The sequence below is a fragment of the Hemicordylus capensis genome, chromosome 1, assembly GCF_027244095.1.
Source record: "Hemicordylus capensis ecotype Gifberg chromosome 1, rHemCap1.1.pri, whole genome shotgun sequence".
Classification (NCBI taxonomy): domain Eukaryota; kingdom Metazoa; phylum Chordata; class Lepidosauria; order Squamata; family Cordylidae; genus Hemicordylus; species Hemicordylus capensis.
In genome coordinates, this window is record NC_069657.1 from 362388493 (window position 1) to 362405524 (window position 17032).

A 17032-nucleotide genomic window follows, 5' to 3' on the forward strand; every position below is an offset into this window, starting at 1 on the left:
CTTTTCCCACTTTCCTTAAAAACAAAACAAAACAGGTGCACTGGCTAAAGCCAAGCAGCCTGGTTACAGTTCCAACAACCTACTTGATCTCAAATTGACAACATTGGGATTAAAAATTGATTGCTTTACACAGTGTTGAACATCTCTGTCTTCCTCCTGATTTTCAGGAGATAGCCTCCCTTTTCTGGCTTCAAGGGTTCTTTTGAAGGAGCACACTTTTGGAAACAATGAGCAGTGGAGGAATTGCAAGTCTCCATGGGGGTGGTGGTATTAAAATATAGATAAGATTCCATTGTTTTAGATGTTCCTTTTGTAAAATATGATAATTTTAAATTGTCGTGTCCCTGTTTTATACAGAAACATTTTTTAAAATATTCTTCGTGCTGTGTGTGTGTGTGTGTGTGTGTGTGTGAGAGAGAGAGAGAGAGAGGGGGGGGGGGAGAGAGAGAGAAAGAGAGGTGAGTGAAAAGGTGAAATAATTGCTAGCAATCTTGTCATGCTGGTCACATACTCCTCCATGGCGTTTTCCAGATTACACACTGCAGCTTACCCACAACGTGTCCTCTTAGTGCCCCTCAGTATTGCCCATGTTTCCACATTGGTGTCACTGTGTTGTCAGTTCATATTTCCCATGCCTTGATTTGAAATTTAACAATGTATTTTTGCCCTAAAATGTCAATGTGCTGCAGGAAAGTAGCTGAATTTTCCCTTTGTTGGAAGCCTACAACACATTTTATCCATTGTAGCGTGTTGCAGTATGGACAGTTCTTAGCCCCCTCCCCCATGTTTGCTTTCTCTGCCCCCTCGCCGTGGGGAGAGAAACAGGCAGGGAGAAATCTCAGCTCTCCCCTCCTTTCCTCCCAACAGATCCAAAATCCCACACCTCCCTCCTCCTCTTCTTGCTTGTCAACACAGAAGGGGAGAGGGGACTTTGAGCATGTCAACACAGAAGCAGAGGTGCACCTAGGTCATTTTGGAGCCTGAACCGAAAGGCCTTTGGAGGCCCCCCTCCCCTGCAAATAATCATGCTCCCCTGAGCAACCACACTACCTGGTAAAGACTAAAGAGGATTTGGGGGGCCCCAGGGGCTGTGGAGGCCCTGGATTTTGGCCCCAAACAAGAATGCCTCTGCACAGAAGGGAAGAGGAGAGCAGCTGAGCAGATTTCTAAATCCAACCCTTTCTCGTGCACTTTTTACTGAAGAGGAAGCCCATTGAACTAAATCATTTACTTCTGTGCAATCCCACTTGCTTACTACAAGGCAAAGGGCAGGGAGAGAGGAGTCGGACAGTCACTTACTTAAAAGGAAGCCCACTGAACTGAATCATGATTCAATTCCTTTTATGTAATCCCGCAGCCCTCACTAGAGGAGCTCTTCCCTCCTATTTATTCATTTATATCTCTGGATGTGCGCCAGTTCCTGTCTTCCCCCCTTCTTGGTTTGCCACAGGATTCTCTTTCGCTTCCCCACTCCCCAAACATTTCCCTTTTTTTTGGTCACTCCAAAGAATCTCTTCACATACCCCACTCCCCCTCTTTCCTTTCCTTTCCTTTCCTTTCCTTTCCTTTCCTTTCCTTTCCTTTCCTTTCCTTTCCTTTCCTTTTCATTTTCCCCTGGTTATTGCCTGGGCAAAACTGGAATGATGCAAGACAAAGTTAGATTTTTGTCTTGGAATGGTGCTTCACCCTGCTCACGGATTTGCTCAAGGCAGCTGAGAAGTTACAAAAAATATTTTCACGTCACCCCACCCCCCACACACACTGCAACTCCATTGGTCCAAATGGAGCGGGGGGGGGGGGAGATAAAGATGTTTCAAGGAGAATATGGACAGTCCTGCCTTGAAAACATGTTGCAATGGACAGAAAATGTGAATGGCCACCAGCCTACAATGAAGCATTGAATAACGCTTTACTCTTGGTTTTAAACGGTTGCACTATTCCATCACACTTTGCAATGCTTTATCTGTTGCAAATCTCGTAGTCTGGAAAATGCCCATAAATCCCTACACTGGTTTACTGTCCTCTCATGTATCCACCCAGAAGCTCCTTCTCCTTACTTTCGTTTTATCCGTCCCTGTCTTTCCATTCTCATACACTATGCCCCTGCCTGTGACACTTGCTTTTCCAGTTCAACCAGTCCTCAACTGCGCCACTCTCTGTTTTGTCATCGGCCTCTTAGGCTTAGAATGAATTCCCAGAATACCTCTGTGGTTATGCTTCAAAACGCAGGTTTTCTGTGAAGTCTTTGACACAACCTCTAGTCCTCAGACTCCAAAGGTAAAGTGTGCCGACAAGTCGATTTCGACTCCTGGTGCCCGCAGAGCCTTGTAGTTTTCTTTGGCAGAATATAGGAGGGGTTTACCATTGCCTCCTCCTGCGCAGTATGAGATGATGGCTTTCAGCATCTTCCTATACTGCTGCTGCCCGATATAGTACCGGCGGGGATTCGAACCGGCAACCTTCTGCTTGTTAGTCAAGCATTTCCCTGCTGTGCCACTTAAGGTGACTAAACCCTACTGTAACTAAACTTATATATGTGTTACTTGAATACAGATGTGTTCCTCCCATTTGCTACTGCCTTTATTCCTCTCCCCTTCCTCTGTTGTGTCCCTTATGTTGATATATAGACTGTAAGCCCCTAGGGGCAACAGGCCTCTCATTATTTGTAAAGTCCCATGTACACAGGTTGTACTTTAAAAACAGAAGCATAATAGTAGTAGTTAATAATAATTAATTTATTGCGTGAGAGTATAAGTAATTCTGAATCATTTTAATTTTTATTGTTGAGAATACCAGTATTTTTTTCTTTATGGACATCAGTTATGTAATTTATTTTTCATCACAGTCTGTGAGATTCTAATGAAGCCTTTTGATTCATGTTTAACTTGAGAAGTGACTCATATAAATGGCAGCTTGGTAGATTTTTTTTTTTTTTTTTTTTAAGAAATCTCTGTCTTGTCCATTGCTTGTGTTCTGTTACTTGGTTGTTGTTTTGGGGGTTGGTTGTTGGGGTTTTTTGGGGTGTTTTTAGTATCAGGAACTCATGATAAAAGTTGATAAGCCAAAAAAAAAAAAAAAATTAGAGGCATCTACATTTTCCCCCACAGAAAAGTATTCTCACTCCCTCTTACTTCAAGAGAATTAATAATTGTCTGCCCTTGCTGCTTCTCCTTCTATGGGATAAGTGAAGCACTAGTGGCAAAAAAACCTCTATAAATCTCTTATGAGCAGTGATGCATCTACAAATTTAAAAATCTACTTTTCTGTAGGTCACAACATTTCCAACTGCTGATGTAAGTCAGGCAATGCATAAATTATTCTTCCTAAAATTATCAGTTTTAGTGTCTGAAGCTGAAGTGCAAAAGATGTTTTATTTTTTTTAATTCATAACTATTTGCTGATGCTTCTTTTATTTCTTCCAGAAGTGTATGTTAGGAGAAACAAACAAACAAATCAGTCCCACACATTTGTACCATTAGAAGTAGCCAGTTTTATTTACGTAGAGTTGTATTAAGATAGTGGTTTCAAATAATCTGGCAGATGCATGCCATTTTGTTCAGTCCTCAACATCTCCCAGACTGACTAAAGAACACAGATACTTGTGGAACCTCTGAGAAGACTGCTTAGGCAATCTTAATTAAAATATATGCTTTAGTTTGAAGAAGTCTTTCTTAGGTTGCAATCCAGTGCACACTTAACTGGGAGCAAGTCCCGTCGAACACAGAGGGACTTACTAATGAATAAATATGCAGGGGATTGCAATGCTAGCCTATGAACCTGGTGAAATCCTTTTAGGGAATCAAGTGCAGATGAGGAGAATAGGAGAAGCAGTAGTAATGTAATGAACAGAAATCAGCTAACGTCATTAGGACAATCTAGTAGCTAGATTGTTCTAGTAGCTAAGTCCATAAATTCCCAACCAAAAGGAGGAAAGAGAAAACAACATATTTTCTTTTGTATTAGAAATGCTCTTACTCAATTAGCATATTAAAAACTGTGGGAAATATTCCTTTTCATTCTTTCACAAGATTTCTGAGGTTGTCTTTATTAAGAAATGGCTATCAATACTTTTTTTAAATGCTGAATTATTGTATGTCCATCTGAAGAAAGAAAATATAGATGAATGAAATCTGCCCCACTCTTAAAATGATTGACTCCCAATGGTTACTAAAAAGGAAATATATAAAGACCAAGACGTGAAAGAGGGAAATCACATTTCAGCTCCTAATCAGTCATTGCTAGAGTATAACAAACATTGTTTGTTAAACTAACAGACATTTATCTGTACAGTCGTACACTGTTTATCTTCCATGAGCATTCTTCTTCTACTAAACTTAAAGACACAGGAGAAATGACAAAGTAATGTTCTCACACTACAAAATGTTGAGTCACTGAAATTGCTTAGTTCTTGTTTTGAAATAAAGATTTTCTTTCAGAGATTGTCAGGATCAAAAGAGCCCCATTAAATCAATGTTTTCCTCTTATCTTCAAGTTGAACATCTGTGTATATATCACGATGATTGGCTATTAACTTAGAGTGGTCAATCCACTGAATGTGTTGAGGCATTCGACAAGACTACTCACTAATAGGAGTCTAATAGAAAACCAGTTGGGTTTGGTTGTGGATATTTAGATTTATGATTCACACCCTGCATATAGCTATATGACACATCTAAAAAAGATTTTCAGAAAATGCTTTACAAATGTTTCAGTAGATGCACATCTATATTTCAAACAATCACATTATTCTTCACATTAATAACATCCACAATGTTGTTTTACTGATTGTGGTAAATTTACAAGTTTAGGTATGTGAGATTCTCCATACTACTTTTATGTTATATTTTTGTTTCTGTTATATTCATAGGCCAATTCATATCATGTTAGCAGCATAATCCGTGTGACAGAATTCAAGGAAGAGATATCTAACTGAATTGTTTCCAGTATTTTGCTGCTTAGAAGTGCTAGACAGTGAAAGTTTGGCAAAATGAGGTTGTTTTCCTTTAATGCTGGGAAACGTTTGTGGTAGAAAAAATTGCAGTGCAGCCTTTTTCAAGCACTTTTCCTTTAAAATGAATGGAAAAACATAAATGTGGTCGGGTGGTAGAAGCAATGTGGGATTTGTCGTACCTGTTTGTCTGAAACATTAATCAAAACAGTTGGCAAGTTAACTTGAATAAATTAAAAGTAAAAAGTATCTCCCTTGTTTTTTAACACTCATTCAGTGAAATGTCATGGAATGCACAGAAAGTCATAATAGCTCTTTCCAAACTTGGATGGCATGACAAGTTTTCAGAGCAAACGCAGTTGGAGTCACAGTCCTGGCCCCATTGTTAGATTTAACCTGAAGTCTTTGACTAAAGATTGGCTCGGGAAGATTGAATTAGAGTGTTTTTCACTGAGTGGAGCCAGTGCTTAAATGGAGGTGTTCACCCACAGCTTGCTTTTCATGTGACAACTGCAGTTTCCCACTTTATATTCTGGTTGTTTGAAACGTCCATCAAGCATTGGCTCTTTCTGTGATTTTCGTTTTGATCATTTTAAAGTGCTATAAATCAAAGGAGGAAAGTTCACCACTGAGGTTGTCATGCTAAACTCACACAGAGATGACATGTGTTGATGTTTTGTGTTTTGTTTCCTTATATTATAATCCTGCTCCACTTCCACAGATTTGGGCTCTAAAAGTTATAATTTATTGCTTGTCCCATCTGAGCTTCCATCTAATTATCTGAACTGGATATCCCTGATTTAAAGCCAACCTTGGGCTAATACAAAACAATCCTAACCCCAGGAGAAGGAGGCATGTGTTGAGAGTGTGCCCATTGGGACATCAGCCATGGATCTTCTGATGCCCTCCCAGCATGCCCATTGATCGCATGTGGGGACTGTTAATCCAAATGCCCCTTAAGAAGTATAGTATGTTTATGGGTCATCTGGATGATCAGCCCCCACATGCTATCAACATGCTCTCAGTTTAAATATGTATTTAAAGTGCATATTCAGATGAACAGCCCCCACACAGATCAAGAGACATAATGGGAGAACATGTGATGTCCATGGAGGATGTCTTGACAGCACTGTTCCCTCTAAGGCATGCACGTGCGCATGCTCACAAGATTTCTGATGTCCGCTTAGTTAATTTTAGATCCCACTCAGGTTGAATTAGGAAGGCCCCACTCTAAATAATGCACGCACACAGTGCCTTGATACTGTCACCCAGACCAAAAATTTAGAAGAACCACTGTTTGACAGGTATGCTCTTAGCTCTTAGTTTGTGAAGAACAGCTGGCTATACTGAGAATTCAGAAGCCTGGCACCTGTTGCTGTTTCTTAAGTGACACAGGGCAAGTCCCTGTCATGGCAGTTTTCAGCAATGAAAATGTTGGTGCAGTCTCCCAGTGGCCACTCCAGACCAAGTGGTTTGAAAACTGCTTTTGTTTTTTAATACCGCCTGATATAGACATCTCTAGATTTTCAGTACCGTTTCAATTTATTTATTTATTTATTTATTTATTTATTTATTTATTTATTTATCCATCATATTTATATACCACCTGATATGTGTGTATCTCTAGGTGGTGTTATTTATTTATTTATCATATTCATATATTTCCTGAGTGCTGGAGATCCGGCTCCAGATGGTATTGACCGTTTGTACCAATAACCCTAATGACCACAAAGGGCATTGGGAGTAGAAACAGTCAGTTCAGGTCTCCTTTCCTTTCCTGATAATCTCTGCCTTTATGACCCCTCAGTTGATAGAATGTACTTGGGAACTTCCTTTATAATACTTACCAGACCCTCTCTGATAATATGATTACCAGATGAAATAAGCCAAGTTGGGCAAGGGTCAAGAGAACAGGTTGTAGGATGTACAGTCCAAAGCAGATTGTCTATACCCTCAGGAGTAGAAACTGAATGTGATCCAATCTAATCCTATAAGAGGAGTTGCTGGACACCTCCACAGTAGACTCTGTCATCTGTGGAATCCAATTCAGGCCAAATAAGAGAGATTTCATCTGCAAAAAAGTAATTGAAGATGACACAGCAAGTGACTGATGGCTCCAAGTCCAAATTCAAGGGCATATATTAACTCCCTCACAACTGTAGACAACTTTGCTGGATGTGAATTTGTGAAAGCAATTCTGGCAGAAAATAACCGCTTCTTTGTGGCCTGCACTGCCAGAGCATAGATCTTTAAGTGTGCTCTGCCTCATGATCTGTCAGATTCATGCTGAGTCTTCCTCCACTTGTGCTCTAGTTGTCTACCTTGCTGCTTCAGCTACTGTCATTCTTCTGAATACCATGGGGCTAGTTTTGAAGCAGGTTGGAGAGAACGCTTAGAAACAATTGTGTCTACTGCCCTAGTGAGTTAATTATTCTATTTTTGCACCAGAACATCAACAGAATCACTAGCAGAGCCAACTCTAGCAATAGCAATAGCAATAGCCCTTACATTTATATACCGCTCTATAGCCGGAGCTCTCTAAGCGGTTTACAATGATTTAGCATATTGCCCCCAACATTCTGGGTACTCATTTTACCAACCTCGGAAGGATGGAAGGCTGAGTCAACCTTGAGCCCCTGGTCAGGATCGGACTTGTAACCTTCTGGTTACAGGGCGGCAGTTTTACCACTGTGCCACCAGGGACTCTAAACCCTTCCAAGGCATCTTGGAATCCTATTGCATCCAATGACCTTTTTGGGCGGACCAACCTAATAGGTCCTTCACCCACTGCAGAGGTGGGTTGTGGTTGCAAGTCCTACTTTAATCAGATGGTGGTCTGTCCATGATAATGGGGAAATGACAGGAGTCACCATGAACAATATACCACCCTGATCAGGGCAAAATACCAAAGCTATATTTAGCGTGTTCCATGATCATGCTTTGGTCCAGGGATTGGTTGGGATAGGTCCATAACTGACATGGCTGCTATGAACTCCTGAGCCACTATGAACTCCAACCTGGTCCTGAAATGAACACTGAAGTCCCCCACCAACAACAACCTGAGCAGCTACAATGCCAGCTCTGCAACCTGATCAGTCAGCTTAGTTAGGGACTCTGTTGGGCAGCAGGGTGACTGGTACAACCACAGAAGTCCCAGTCTATCCTTGGTCCCTAGACCTGTCATTACAACGTAATAAGGTGAGGTTCTGTGGGTAATTGGCACTGCTCTCCAAGGTCAAAGAGATGGTAGGCCTGCTGGAAGGGGAAACAGCAGTTAAATTTCTGAATTCCCTTCCCCTGTAATGGCCTACTGACCTACCAGCACCATATCTTTGTCGATTCCCCATCGCCACTGGAATAGCTGCCCCAGAGTCATCCCCATCTCTGGACAACCCAGGACACATACCTATTCCAGGCCCAACCAATTACAAGGCAACAGTAATGCTCTAGTCAGCAGGAGTCTTCCTCTTAAGAGTCTAGAGCAATATGTTTGGCCCCAGCCCTCAGTCCCACCTCTGAAGGCCGCCACCAAAGGCTGGCCCCTTTGGTGGCTGGGTTTGGCAGCTGCCTGCAGGCCACTAAGCCCCTGGCTTTGCTCCCCTTTATAAAGGCCAAAAATTCAAAAGCACAACAGGCATGGCTCCCAGTCACCCTCTCAGGCAAACCCAGCCCAGGTGCAAGGTATTACAGCAATTAAAGTGAGCAAAACGCTGAATAGCAGCCAAAAAGGGAGAAGTGCGCAGAAGCCACAGCCAGTCTCTCTCCCAGTCCAGAAGGGGATGGGAGGTGTGTGTGGGGGAACCAGATGAAATAAACTCCTACCCCACAGCATCTCTTTCAGTCGCCTTCTTTGTAGAAGAAGTGTGGCCCATTGGCTTTTTTCTCCCTTAATGGCCAAGGTCTGTCTTGGTTTCACAGCATCATCCACTGGAGGAATTTCTAGTGGGAATCTGAGTGGTATCCTATGGCTGCTGCAAAGAGATTTAGCCTCCTTTGGCTACTCTAAAGAGTTGGCCATTTACTGTATTTCTCACCTAGAACAGGTTTTTTTTGCAAACAGAAAGGGAGGGAGCAGTAACTTGAAAGGGTGCAGGCTGTCAGCTGCTTTTCGCCTCCCTGCACTGCTTAGTATCCATCACTGCAGCACTAAGGAGTTCCATCAGCAACCTCCTCATTCGAGCGATGAGAAAGGCAACCGAACTTCCCAGAGCCTTGCGAACTGGGTACTAAATGAACGGTGCACGTGTCCCTGATTGGGCATCGGGGGCACACATGCTCCTCATTTAGTATCCAGTTGTCATGGTGCTGGAGAATTTGGTCATCTCTCTTGTCTCTCAAGGGAGGCAATGGAAGTCCTTAGTGCTGCATGTATGTGATACTGAGCAGTGGGGAGGGGGCAAAGAGTGGTGGCGGAGGAGGAGTGTGGCTGACAGGGAATGCTGCTCGCCCCCAGACCCATACACCCCTAGAAACAGCTCTGATCACAGCCTATCCCCTCACTTGCTCAAAGTGCCTGCTGAGAATTCCCAGCAAGGCAGGCTTTTGAGGGGATGGGGCATGAGAGAGAGAATGCAGGGAATCTACCCCCCAACCTATCTCAAAACAGCAAGCACTGGGGAGTAATGGGTGCCAAAAGAGGAGGTGGCAAGGCAAGGCAGGCTGTGGAGAGCAGCTGGGTGTGGGCTTTCTAATTAATTTTTGAACAAGAACCGCTCAAAACTGCAGACTCAAAGCAGGTTTGGGCACTTGCTGTGGGTGGGTTCTTGGTGTGAAAATATGGTACTCGGCTGACAAAATAATTCTTCCTCACGGTGACTCTCTGCAATTTAAAGTGAAAGTTTGAATTTCTTGTTTATTTGAGCTTACTTCACTCCGTCTTGCCTGTTAATGGGATGATACATTGAATACAAGAGGGTGGCCATTTGTAAATTGGACATGGCCAAGCTTTTGTGTGAAAGTAATTTGGAAGAATATGGGTTCTTTGAGAGAGCTTGAATTCAATTAATGCATTATTCAGGGAGTTGAATCATGTTCTTGGCTGACTTCAAGTCTGTTTGTTGGACCTCTGCTCAAAAAGTGAGTGCATCTTCTTCAGTCAGTAATTTACAATCCAGTTTGCACTGTCTTGTGGAAATGACGTGAGTGCTTTTTTGGCTGAACATAGAAAACATTGGATACACAGTTTGTATACCTGCAGCCAAAAAGACACATATGGCACAATGCACACATTACAAATCTTCATGGTTCTATCTTTATGGTAATCTGTATGCTGAATTTCATTTCAGGCAGTAAGGAGAAAAAAAAGGAGGGAGATAGTGTCTGGCTTTTCTTAGTTATGCTGGAAAGATGTAGGAATACATTAGATAATTGCTGTTGTTTCAAGGCTTAGAACATGCATTGGGAATCCCGAACCTGAAAAGCAACAAGGCCTTAACATTAAGGTTATTCCTTGCCTGTGAGAGGATTTGAGATTGCTTTTAGGACTACAGTTTGAGATCACCCTTTGGATATCCATCTTTCCTTAAGGATGAAAAGGATTTCTCAGAATGAAATTTTTGCTTATGTTAGTCTGTCAAATAAAAGTGTATCCTTTCCTTACGGTTTACGTGGTGTTCTTTCTCATGATACACTGGTAAATAACTATTTAGACATCTTTGATATCTTTGGTGAATTATGCCTGAAGGGCTGTTCTCTTAGTAGAGAACTCCTAGTTGTTGCTCAAACATATGTTTGTTTCCTGACTCAGGGATAAGGGACAAGTTGGGTTTTTTAGGGTTTTTTTGTTATCTCAGAACTAAAAAACAGTAAAGTTACAAATCATTAAAGAGAAAGTATAGATATTGTCATGATACATAACCACTTACCCCTGAAATTGGTTTAAATTTCTCTATATAGGAAGGATATTTGATAGAACAATCAGAAATGAAACAGGGTGGATTTGATCCTATCCAGGGGTATAACTGAGTGGATGGGTTCAAAGAACCCGGGCCTCCCAGCTCCTGAGGGTCCTCCAGCTCCCCCTCTCCCTATTTTCTTCATTATCTCCATCACTCTGAGGGGCTGCCAGGGAGTGGGGAAACCACAGCTATGCCCCTGATCCTATCAATAATTAGTACCCACTGAACTGTATTCTACCAAAGAAAACCAAAGGGCTCTGTGGGTGCCAGGAGTCGAAATCGACTTGACGGCACACTTTACCTTTACTTTACTGAACTGGACAGCTCTGCCTTGAGGCAGTTTGTTCCATGCTAGTGCTCAAATCGTTGTTTTCTTGCAACTGGTTTCACAGCACGATCCAAGTGCTGCATCTCATGATCCCTTGAATGGATGCTGTGTTGTGAGTCTCAGATGTCATGCTTTGCAGTTGGACCAAGCTTGCCTCTCTCTTCTCAACCTTGCCTCATTCTCTGTACAAAGCACAATATAATTAAAATGCCAATTATTCTGTAAGAATATGGATTTGGTATTGATTGATTGATTGATTGTTGAGTTTTTATATCATCTTTCATTATGCATCTCAAGGCGGTTTACAAAAGTTAATACACAATAAAATTCCATAAAAGTTACATTTAAAATCTTAAAATCAATCAAACATTAACACCATAAAACGTTTCTTGCTCTAAACCCTGTTTTTTTAATGTATAAGACTATGATGATCTGGAAAAATATGTTTATTGAATTTGTGTCTTCCTCCAGGGATCCGGAAAGACCGCAGAGGAGGCCGTATGCTGAAACACAAACGACAAAGAGATGAGCATGATGGCAGGAATGCAGGAGTTGTGGCTGAAGTGAGAAATGCCGCACTGTGGCCAGGTCCCCTGATGATCAAACACAGCAAGAAAAACAGTCCAGCCCTGACTCTAACTGCAGATCAGATGGTCAGCGCTTTGCTAGATGCAGAACCACCGATTGTCTATTCTGAATTTGACCCGAACGGGCCTTTCAATGAAGCTTCTATGATGACACTGTTGACCAACCTTGCTGACAGAGAACTGGTGCACATGATCAACTGGGCCAAAAGAGTTCCAGGTAAGCATAGTAGCATAGGATATTTGAACAGCTGTTCATAGGTTTACAAACTCAAAGCATGCATACTATTGACTCGTTTCTAGACAAACTGTAAGCCAGGCTGTGCTTGGAACCGGTTTTGAACCAGACTGCTGGTGCGTGAACTGGTTCAGTTGAACCAACCGGTTAGTCCGGTTCATTCATCAAAACTGGCTAAACCAGTTTGAATTGTACGCCCGTAGGGAATAATCGAAACTTGAACCAGCCCATTATTCCCCCTGGGTAGTGCCTAGGGACATCAAAGCCGGTTGGGTGGTAGGGCATGATGGGTGCTACCTACCACCCAACCTGCAAAACATTTGAAAAAATTTCTAGGACAGTAGGTCAACCCTAATCCTAGGGTTACGATTAGGATTGTACCAGCCACAGAATCTGCCAGGTGCCTGGGCTGCATAATTGACACAAATTGTTCTCCCACACACTGACACACAACTATGACTCCATTGCAAATGCAACAGAAACACCCTTTGCAAGCATAGTCATAAGCTGAGCTCAACTAGAACAACTACCTCTTCATCCACATTTTGACTGAGTGAGTACACCTTGTAATGCAGAATGCAGACAGAGCAGACCACTAGAGCAGTGAGTGAAGCACAAGTTGGTTAGTCTCAAGGACAGACATGGAACTCATCTAACAGCAATCACCAAGAAAATATTATACATAGTAGAGAGAGCTGAGCTCCACTGTCCATTCCTTGGCTTGCCAAAACACCATCTCAAAGACCAAAACCTCAACAAGTCTCAAGGCAGGCAGGCAACCAAGTTCTGCCTTTGTCTATCTGAGATCCATCAAAAGCAGATAGTCAGTCATCAAGCATAGCAGCAGCAATAGCACAGCAAGCATAATAAACAGTTCTGAGAAAAAGAAAGCCACATAGTTACTTGATAAAAAGTCTTTCTTCCCTTTGTGTCTGGAATAAGTTGGCCTCAGATTGGCTGGGCCCTGGCTGTGCTGACAGCCTGCCTGGCTGACATCAGGGCACCAATCCACACTCATCATGGACTATAGTTGGTGTTTGTGTGTGCGCATACGTGCCTGTGCTTTGAAAAAAAGTTAACAGTAACAAACAAGTTAACATAAGACACAAAAAATCAAACCTCCTACCTGCTCCACAACAGCTTCCAATTGGTGCTGGGCCTCAATGCACCAGTCCATCATCATCCCAGGCCTGGAAGTGGGCATGCATGCGTGTCTGCGTGTGCCAGCAGCACTATTGGGCAGACTGTAATGCATCTGGTTTGGGGGTTGGCAAGAGTGGGACGAACTGACACTGGTGTGACAGTGGTGGAAGTGACCATGAGTGATAGCCGAGTAGGGGGATAGCCCAGCAGAGAGAGGTTGGCCTTCAGGAAGACCAGCTGTTTCACCATCTTAGCATCCAAATATGAGCGATGGAGTGTCACCACACTCTTGGCCATGGAGGGCCCCCAGCCCTCTTGCTCTAGACGCTGGTTGGCAGGCACAAGAGATACTATCCATTGCCAAATCCGGCCAGATTTGGTGACACGTCGCCCAAAACTGGACCAGTTACATCTCCAGGTCTGCCACCACAGGCTCCTGTGGGTACTGCAGAACAGACTGCTCCACACTGCCACAGGGCTCAGTTGCCTCCTCCTGTACCCCTGGCAAGGTGCCAAGGCACTCCCTTGTGAACCACTGGGTGGAATGCCTGGGTGGAACTTCTGGCAGCGTTGACGCTGCCAGGGACTCACACTGCTGGTCCAGGAAGCAGTGGTGATTCTGCTGCTGTGAGTGGAGTGCACAGAAGTAGGCACTCCAGCACCCGCCCCCTGGTTCCGACCCAGCCTCCTCTCCTCAGCCTGCCTAACTTCTTGAATTAGGGAGTCCCTCCACCTGGGCAGCTCATCAGGAGTGACAGCATTGCCCTTCATCCTTGGCTCACATAGGCAGGACAAAACATGCTCTGCTGATTGACGCAAGGTGTAGTTGAACTGTTTCAGCACTTCAGTCTTCAGCGACTTTCCAGGACATGGCTTCCCCAGTTATCAGCAAGGCCTGGAGCTCACCCATCGTCTTCTTCAGAGAAGAGCAGTGGGTAAAGCCTGGCTCAGTGTTTCTGTCTCAGGACACAAGCTGTTCATGGCAACAAGAAATGGCTCGAGTGTCAAGATAAATTCGGAAATGAGCTCCCAGTCTGTGCTGGACACGTTGCACACTCCATAGCCACACCTCCTTGCCCGGCCATGGATGACTGCCTTTTTTTCCTGCAGGCACTGAAGCAAGATAAAGGTTGAGTTACACTAGGTCTGAACGTTCTGAGGGATCACATTGTCTCTCCCAGAGCATCCACCTAGCCTATTTGTTCTGACGGAAGTGGCTTTCTATCTTGTAGCTGTGCTCCACAAGAGCACTCAACCTGTACTGCACAAGAGGGCCTTCAGGGGGGAGGCCTTGATGTCACCTGTCCTTAGCTGACCTAGACCCTGCAGTGGGTGCAGTCAGCATTTGTAAGGTCATCTTGGTGGCACTCAAAGTCGTCCCATACCATGTTGCGATTGGTCCTGGACCATGTCAATGGTGGTGGTACTACTGGGGCTGCTGGTTCCTGTTGGGGGCCACCACCACCACTGCCCTCCATCTGGGGCTGAGAAGGTCCAGGAAGCAGAAGGACTTCCTGCTCCTCCTCAGTGTCAGATGCAGTGGGGAAGGGGTTTGAACTGCCAACAGGGATTGGAGAGAATGGAGAGAGTGATCTGGCTGGGCTAGCCATCAACACCTTCTCTTCCACTCCCACCAAGGGAAGAGCTTCCTCCCTGACATGGGAGCACCCCCCCCCCGCGACTTCTACCTTGGATGCCACAGGAGGCTGCATTGCAGTTGCAGGCAGCACCAGATAGGGGAGCCTGTGCGTAACGACCTCTAGGGAGACAGTGGCGACTTGGGAATAGGCCTTTCTCACCGCCCTCACCCTTGACCAGCACCACCCCTCCCTCTGCCTACAACCCTGCTCCTAACTTTGCCCTGCATCCTCCTGGAGGATCCTCCTGCCACCCCCTCCTTCCCCCAAACTAGACCCTATATTAAAAGAAATAACTCTAACCTAAAACCAAAGGAGTATCTTTTTTTGGCGGGGTGGAGATCTTCTTTTGGCACTTTCAGCTGGAGAGAAATATATTTTGCCTACTCTGAAAAGTTGATATGTCTACTCTGAAAATCATGATGGCACAAATGGTAACAGGCTAATCTGGTATGTGAAATATATCAATTCTCCATATGAGAAATATGGAGAAATTCATTCAAATAGGATATAGCTGTAAGTTATATTATATGAACTTATAATGAAGTGATGAACTTATGAGGGAAAGTGGGTGTGGTTGATGCATTTATTCCTCCTGTCTCTGGTAATTGCAGTATCTGGCCATTTGTCAGTGTCATGAGAGGAGAGTATTAAATCGAGTAGGGCTGGTGGTGTCCTCTCATAAGATTACCACAGGATGTGCTTATGGCCACTTTTTGGACTGACTTGGTATGGCAGTTCTTATGTTTAGGGATGTGCAAGCCTATTGGACCTCAAGCCAGTTTGAAGGCTTGCCCTCGAGTCAGACCAGACCTGGTTTGGCTCGAAGTAGAGCCATTCCCCCAAGGCCAGGTTCAGGGGTGCTAGCGGGCATACATTTAAAAAAAAATGTTGGACTCACCTCCACCGTCAAACACACAGACACATGTGCATGCCCATTTTGAGGCTGTTTTGGTTCTTTGAGAGAGCATGGTGGCCATTTTTGAGGCCTCTGTGCATGTGTGCTGGCGATTTACATGGCCAGGTCATGAAATGGCCATACATATGGCCAGCACGCATGTGTGGCAGCCTCAAAAATGACTTTTAGAGGGCTAAAAGAAGCCCAGCAGAGAGGGAAAGGGAGAGTCCATCTATCTCCCACCCAGTGCTGCCTGGAGTGAGAGACCAGGTGGGTGCTGGGGTTCCTTCTGCTGTTGCCTGCCTGCCTACCTTTGCTTCTCCTGTGGGGCTGCAGCCTCAGGTTAACATCTGTGGGAAGTGTGGGCAGGATTGGGACCAGCCCCTGAGTGATTCAGCTGTTCCTTGGGTCACTTGCTCAGTTTTGGGCTTTATAGGAAGGATCCTTGTGGCAGCGGGCCCGCCACCAAAGGGGCGACACCAAAGGGGGTTGCCCCTTTTGGGGAGCCACTTCAGGGGACAATGAGGGCGAGGGCTAGAGGGCTTCTGTTTAATTTGTTTTAAGATGTTTTAGACTTGGGTTGAAGTTGCTGTAATGTGTTTGGGTTCATCTGGAGATGGGGGGACAGGGGGCGCCTTCGTTGACTATGGGGCAGCTATCCCAGTGGTGGTGGGGAATAGAAGAAGTAACGTTGGCAGGTCAGCAGGCCATCCCAGGGGAAGGGTAGTCAGAAATTTAATAGCTGTCTCCCCTTCTGGCTGACCTCGGGGAGCACTGCCAACAACCCACATAGCTTTTCCCTGCTCCTCTGTAATGCCAGGTCAGTCCAAAATAAATCTGAACTCATCCATGATTTGATCATGGATGAAGGGGCCAACCTGGTATGCATTATCGAGACTTGGTTGGGGGAGGCTAGTGGTCCAGTTTGGTCCCAGCTTCTCCCTCCAGGATATTCTGTAGAGTAGCAGGTGAGGGGACGTGTGTGGGGAGGTGGGGTGGCTGTGGTCTATAAGGATAACATCTCCCTTACCAGGGTCTCTGTCAGGGTATCTGACCATATTGAATGTGTGTACTTGAGTTTGGGGACCAGAAATAGATTGGGACTTCTGTTGGTGTACCAATTGCCCTGCTACCCAGCGGAATCCCTTACTGAGCTCACAGACTTGGTTGTGAAACTCGCGTTGGAGTCTCCCAGACTCTTGATGCTGGGGGACTTCAATGTTCATTTTGGGACCAATCTGTCAGGGGTAGCTCAGGAGTTCATAACAGCCATGACAACTATAGGCCTATCCCAAGAGGTCTCTGGACTGACGCATACTGCAGGTCACACACTTGATTTGGTATTTTACTCTGATCAGG

General features: G+C 44.5%; 1 protein-coding gene across 5 annotated transcripts in view; it reads left to right on the top strand.

Annotated features, from left to right (window-relative positions):
• The window catches only part of ESR1 (estrogen receptor 1), a 340324-nt gene that overhangs the window by 230598 nt on the left and 92694 nt on the right, over positions 1–17032 (top strand). For all 5 annotated transcript variants that reach the window (XM_053292723.1, XM_053292689.1, XM_053292697.1 and 2 more), the window contains exon 5: positions 11645–11977. In XM_053292723.1, coding sequence (XP_053148698.1) covers positions 11645–11977 — 333 coding nt within the window. The remainder of the gene's footprint in view (positions 1–11644; positions 11978–17032) is intronic.